At 57.2% G+C, this 6,315-nt stretch overlaps 1 protein-coding gene across 4 annotated transcripts in view; it reads left to right on the forward strand.

Moving 5' to 3' along the window:
• Nucleotides 1-6,315, forward strand: part of ZDHHC3 (zDHHC palmitoyltransferase 3) — a 54,624-nt gene that overhangs the window by 33,040 nt on the left and 15,269 nt on the right. For 3 of the 4 annotated variants that reach the window (XM_082706000.1, XM_082706001.1, XM_082706002.1), the window contains 2 exons: nt 5,021-5,117; nt 5,773-5,854. In XM_082706000.1, the coding sequence (XP_082562126.1) occupies nt 5,021-5,117; nt 5,773-5,854 (179 nt within the window). Of the gene's footprint in view, nt 1-5,020; nt 5,118-5,772; nt 5,855-5,964; nt 6,061-6,315 lie in introns of all 4 variants that reach the window. The other variant, XM_082706003.1, reaches the window with a different exon arrangement.

Consider the following 6,315-nt stretch of genomic DNA (forward strand, 5'->3'; position numbering starts at 1 on the left):
GGGCTTGCTACTCATGCCTGGGGTGGAGCCACCTGTCTAGCCTTTTCTGCCACCCGTTTTCATCGCCTATGTGAAGAGGCCCCATTTCCTTATGTGCTTCCCCATTCCCCGACTCTGGGCAGCCCAGTATGCTGAATGGGCTCCTGCCTTGAAGTTGGAGAGTTCGGCAGCATTAGAAGGCCAGCAGGGCCCCACCTCACTGTGGGACCTCAGACCAGGCAACAGCACGTCTCTCTGCGCTCAGCTCTGTCCTCTGCAAAGGCGGTTGTTGCCCGGCGGCTTGCCGTGAGCATTAAACAACGGGAATCGCTGGCTCCCCCAGCAGAAGCCACTGGTTAGTGGAGGCATGTGCGAGCGGCAGGGCGCATTGGGTTTAGAGGCTGGAACAGCAACAGGGAGGCGCGAGTTTTGCAGGAAAGAATTTTTGGGTGACCACAGTGGTTCTTTCTCTTCCCTCCCTGAGCCCTCGGCTGCCTCCACTGCCTGGCATTTTGCTCACCGCCTCCTCTTCGACTTTCTCCCCGGGATGATCCGAGGGAGGTATTCTTGAGTGCTAGTAAACAAATCAGTTTGAGCAAAACAAGAGCTGCTGATTCAGACGAAGTCGAGTGAGGATGCCTGTGTGTCGCCTGCTTCCACGTCAGGAAGTGTGTGCTGACAACTGCTCCTCTGTGAGGGCTCGCGACCGCCCAGGCCATCTGGGGACCCACAATTTGGGATAAGCACAGTTCCCAGCACAGCAGACAGAGCCAAGTTGATGACTGCTTGAGCAGACTGGCTCGAGAGAGTCGGTGTCCCTGTCCCTGCTCGAGTGAAGGCGCGTGTCTGTGTGCGTGAGCATGCCCCCGGCTCTTGGGATCCTGTCCTCCTGACGGAGCCCCATGGAATTTAATCAGACCCACTCCCTGAGCTCTGATGGGTACCGCAGATGCTCCCTGACCCTGGACGCGTGGGTATTCCTTCCAGCCCAGTGGTGTGTTGTGGGTCTTCTCCCCATAGAGAGGCATTCCAGAACCCCGGGCTGCTTTCATCTTGGCAGTTCAGGACCGTGGAGGCCTGTGGAAACACTAGAGAGGGAGCCGTTCGTGCTGAAGTGGACAGCAAAGGTGTTAGGCTTAAGAGTTAGGTTCCTCTTGCACAAGAAGGTGGAGACCTGTGCTCCTGGCAAAGCCTCATGCCCCTCCCCTTGCTGCCTGCCCCCCGGCAAACCCATGCATATGGAGGCTGAGACCATCACAGACTGCTTAGGGCCCCTAACCAATTCTTGCGTTTTCTCTTTCATGGTCATGACCACCAATAAAATTGATGTAGCGCTAATATTGTTTTGAAAGCATTTTACCTACATCATCTCTAATTGGGAAATGGGGACCAGTTCTGCAGAGGATAGTTCGGAGAAGCTAAGTTGCTTTGCCCAGGGCCCAACATGGGGATCCAAGAACAGTGTTCTTTCTGCCACACCGGACTTCCTTACCCAGCATTCTTGCTGAGCTGGGCCCAGGATGTGGTAGACCCATTTTTGCAGAAGGTGTGGGGTGAAAACCTGGACGTGGTCCACCTAGTGTCCTCCTGCTTTGTTCTCTGCTTGCGCCCTGCCAGGCGTCCCAGTCTGACACGCTGGAGCCACAGCCCAGGCCTGCTCTTTCCCCATCTGTAGCTTCATGGCCTGCACTTGGCCCCCACCTTGCTAAGGAGGTCTTGGGCCTGGTCCTGGGCCATAGCAGTGGATTAGACATTGACCCTGACCCTGGGGCCTCCCACTGAGGCAGGGCAGATGTACCTTTCCACCCCGATACAGTTTGGTAAGTGCCTCTGTAGGGGGAGATGCAGGCCCTCAGGGACACAGCTGTATTTCCAAGGTGAGCTATCGCCCACGCTTGGGCAAGGGCCTCCGCCAGCGACTTTGGGGCTGAGAACCAGGAGCCTCAGGGCATGTGAGCCGAGGAGCTTCTTGGGCTCTACCAGGCTTTTGAAGGAAGTGCTTTGGGGCCTGAAAAATGGCAGGGAACCTGGAGGAACAGAGAAGAGGGGCATTGCCTTCCTCTCGAGCATTGATTTAAAAACACAGAAGGGGCTCAGGAAACCCTAAGGCAGGGACATCAAAAGATGCTTACATGGAAGACGTTCCATCTTTGCAGTGACTCTCCCCACAGGCTTGGGACGCACTGCCAGGTCTACAGGTGCCTACACCCCAGGAGTGCACCTGCGCACGGCGGCTCGCACAAGGGGCAGCGAGGTGTGCCGGAGAGGAGTCCCAGGAAAGGGCTGGCGCACACAGGAAGGAAAGAGCAGCAAGGAGCCCCAGAGAGGAGAGAACGAAAGGGCCCTCCCTCTGCCTGCTGTGTCCCCAGCCATGGGCAATGGGAAGAGGGCTGCCTCTGAGGTGACTAAGAACTCCTCTGGGGTATCCGGGGTTGTTGGAGGCCCACATTTTTCCTTCCTAGGGATGGATAAGGGCCCAAGGCGAAGAAGCTGGGCGGGACATTGGGCAGGCCTTACCCTTGGTGTTCTCCAAACCCCAATGCCGAACCTTTCAGGCTGGTGGTTTTGTGAGTCGTGGGCAAGACCCCTCAGATCAGGGCCTCTTGCCACGCTTCATGGGTGGACTCTGCACCCACATGCATCCCCGCTTGGCCCTGGAGCTTCTGAACAATCCTGCGTGCCAGGGAAGAGGGTTGGCCTCGGCATTCCGTGTTTTTGCAGACAGGAAACTCGGAGCCGGGCACAGTGGGCCAACTTTGGCCACTCTCAGCAGCTGTGCTCACTTGTCCCTGCTCCCTGGAGGAAGAGGAAGAGGCGTGTCCTGATGTGGCCGCCCAGCAGCATGTAGCCTGTCGTGAGACTTTCTTCCTGGGGTGCACGCCGGGGCTCTTCAGAGGCTGGGAGTTGAGCAGAGGATGGATTTGCCTGAGAATTTGAAAGTCAGGCGGCTTTCCGAAGCTCCAAGTGCTCTCTACTGCTGAGCACTCTGCCTCAGGGCACCCACTAGGAATCCCGCGCAGAGGAGGCACAGATGGAGGAGAAAGGGCTCGGGGACCGGGGGCAGGGAGGGTGTTAGCCCTGGGAGTTTGGTCCCCTGGTTGGGAGGGAACGAAGACACCAGAGCGGAGGTAGCCCGTGCAAGGCGGCTCTGTCGTGGGAACATGGGGCCTGGGGGCTGAGGCCCAGGATGCAGGGAGTGGCCCCGTCTCCACTCTCTGCTCTGGACTCTGAAAATTGTCCTGGGAACAAGTGTTATCAGTTGAGAGCTCTATTCCACATAATATGTACGTTTTTAATTAGTAACACATGCACACAGAGAGCGAGCCGGATACCCGACTTTGTCTTTATAGCCCTCTGTGTCCCTTTCATGCCTCTTTCCTCCCCTGCCCTCCTGGCTGCCCAGGAGATCCTAGAGCGGGGCCAGCCTCTCTGAGATGTGCCCAGTCCCCCCCATGCTAGTGAGGACCTTCAGAGTCGTAGAGGAGAACCAGGGCGGAGACTGGCCAGGCCCCCACAATCGGTTCTCACCTTGTCCTTACAACACTTACTTGCTGTGGATGGGGAACCCGGGGCCCCGAGTCTGGCCAGTCTGACCAAGATAGCTCAGCAGGCCCAGGCTGACCTTGTCACTTAAGGTCACACCCTGCTCAGAAAAGGCCACACGTCCTCCTCGGGGTGCAGATGAGCCCGAAGCTTTGAGTCGTCCGTGGCCTCGCCGCGGGGCCCTCCTGCACGGTGGTCTGTGCTTCCTGGCCTGCGGTCTGGGGAGCAGCTCGCCTCCACTCCCAGAAGAGCTCCTCCCGCACCTTCCCTGCCCAGACAGGCAGCCTGCCAGAGCTCCGCAGACGTGAGCTCCCCATGCGGGAACGCGACTCAGCCCTTTCCGCCAGGGTCCCCCCGCCGGGGCCCAGAACCTGGGATAAAGCTAGCTGGGGGAACTAGTGGAAAGAAAACCTGGAGTCAGCGAAGGTGCCTTCAAAACAGAAAATGCTTGGGGCGCCTGGGTGGCTCAGTGGGTTGGGCCGCTGCCTTCGGCTCGGGTCATGATCTCAGGGTCCTGGGATCGAGCCCCTCATTGGGCTCTCTGCTCTGCAGGGAGCCTGCTTCCCTCTCTCTCTCTCTGCCTGCCTCTCTGCCTACTTGTGATCTCTGTCAAATAAATAAATAAAATCTTAAAAAAAAAAAAAAAAGAAAGAAAAGAAAAGAAAAACATTTTAAAAAAACAGAAAATGCTTTATTTACGGTATTTTGAACTGTTTTGAACAAGTGACGCCCCAAGATCATGTCAAGGAGCCTGTGTTAACAGATGGAGACAGGACCCATTTCCGGGGAGCCCATCGGTTGGCAAAGGGGTGTTTCTAAACCCAAGTTTTGGGAGTAGGTGCTTTTAAGCCCCCAGGAGTCTGCACTCCTGTTACAGATTATTTCTTTCAAACAGGGATGTTTGCTGTCAGGTAAACTTGAAACAGCCTCAGTCCCAAAAGGAGTCCAATTACAAGTTAGCAGTCTGCAAGTTCATGGGATTTCTGATCAACACTTAAATACATTCTGCTTTGGCAGCTAAGTGGCTGTTACCTTCCAGCTGAAAAGTCTTGCCCCCGGGACATCCTGCCCTTGAGCCCTCTCCGCCTCTCCCAGCACCCTCCGTGGTCAGCCCCGCCCTTCCACGGGGCACCCATCCTTGGGTTCTGGGTGTTTGGAGGAAGCTGGGAGCACCTGTTCTCTGTAAACTGCCCCTGCGCTCTGTCCTCGCAGTAAACCAGCTCGGGGCTTACCGTCCCGCCAGAGACCAGCCTCCTGTTCAGCCCCTCGGTGCCACCTTGTTTCCCGTCAAACAAGAGAAGGGGCCTTGTGACTGTCCCCTGTTGGGAATGAGTGGGACCCTGGGGGTCCTGACCCTGCCTTCCAAGCCCCTTGCCACACCCCTAGCCGTTGTGGGGCAGTGCCCAAGGAGGCCCCAAGCGTGGAGCCGACCAAGCGGGGGGCTGGGTTCTCTGGCCCTGAGGACAGCCCCTAAGGGTCTGCCTTGTGGGCCTTTCAGCGTTTGTAAACGGTGTATTCGGAAGATGGACCACCACTGTCCCTGGGTCAATAACTGTGTCGGCGAGAACAACCAGAAGTACTTCGTCCTGTTTACAGTAAGTCCTCGTCCTGCCGCACCCTCTGTGGAGTAGCCGAGCGCTTCCGTCCTTCAGAAATTCTCGGCCCTCAGTGTTTTGTGCTGCGGTTCGGAATCCTGCCTGGCCGTGGAGACCTCCACCTTCCCTGCCATTGAGCCCCTGGGCTCAACAAGCAGCTGTTCCTAAGCCCTCTGCTTGAGCATCTGGAAACCGGCTCAAGTCCATCGGCTCTAAGCTAGGCCATGTGCGGGGCTCCCACCCCAAGTGTCCGGTATAAGCAGTTCCAGAAGCCAATTTTGGTGGTGACCCCAAGCCCTCCCTCAGCTGCGGGTAGGTAGGAAGATTTAGTTAGAGAGCCGTAAGAGCCCTTGGCAGTCAGCGCCCTGAGTTGTCAGGTGCCGGGAAGCCACCGGCCCGGAGCACGCCCAGCCCACCTAGACCCCAGGTCGCACCTGGCGACAGGCACTTGTTTCTGTCTTGTGTCTTCTGCCACGTACTCTCATCTCGGTCCTCAAGCCGGCGGGGGGAGACCGGTAGGAGAATCTGGCTCTCCCAGTCAGCCCTCAGCCTGTGTGAGTGTTCCGGCAGGGGGTTCCTGACACCCCTATCTCGGGAGCCTGCAGGGTCAGAAGGTTCTCACAACAATGGTGTCTGCACTGCTTTCCTGTTTCAGATGTACATAGCTCTCATTTCCCTGCACGCCCTCATCATGGTGGGATTCCACTTTCTGCACTGCTTTGAAGAAGACTGGACAAGTGAGTATGTGCCAGGGCCCTCCCTCCTGCTCCCGGGGGCAGTGTACGACCCAGGTGGGCTGGGCTCTTGGTTGGTGTTATGGTGCCAGGGGCCAACTCCATTTTATTAGATCTGCTGCAAGCCTACAGACTGACCAGGGAAGGGACAGCAGAGGCCCAAATCTCTCTTCATGAAAAAAAGCAGCCCCCTAAAGTCAGTTCCACAGGTAAAGTCGTGAGTTGGACAGGCCCTCTAGCCTGAGCGTGCCCAGGGGAAAGGCAGGCCGCCACAGGGAGTGCATTCCTCCTGCAGGCACGGGAGCCTTGTCAGGGAGAGAACCTTTGTCTCCTGGTCTTTAAGAAAAGGCACTTTAGGGGCGTCTGGGCGGCTCATCCGGTTGAGTGTCTGGCTCTTGATTTCAGCTCAGGTCTTGATCTCAGGGTCGTGAGTTCAAGCCCTACGCCGGGTTCCATGCTGGGCA

Source organism: Mustela nivalis (assembly GCF_964662115.1).
Source record: "Mustela nivalis genome assembly, chromosome: 1".
Taxonomy (NCBI): domain Eukaryota; kingdom Metazoa; phylum Chordata; class Mammalia; order Carnivora; family Mustelidae; genus Mustela; species Mustela nivalis.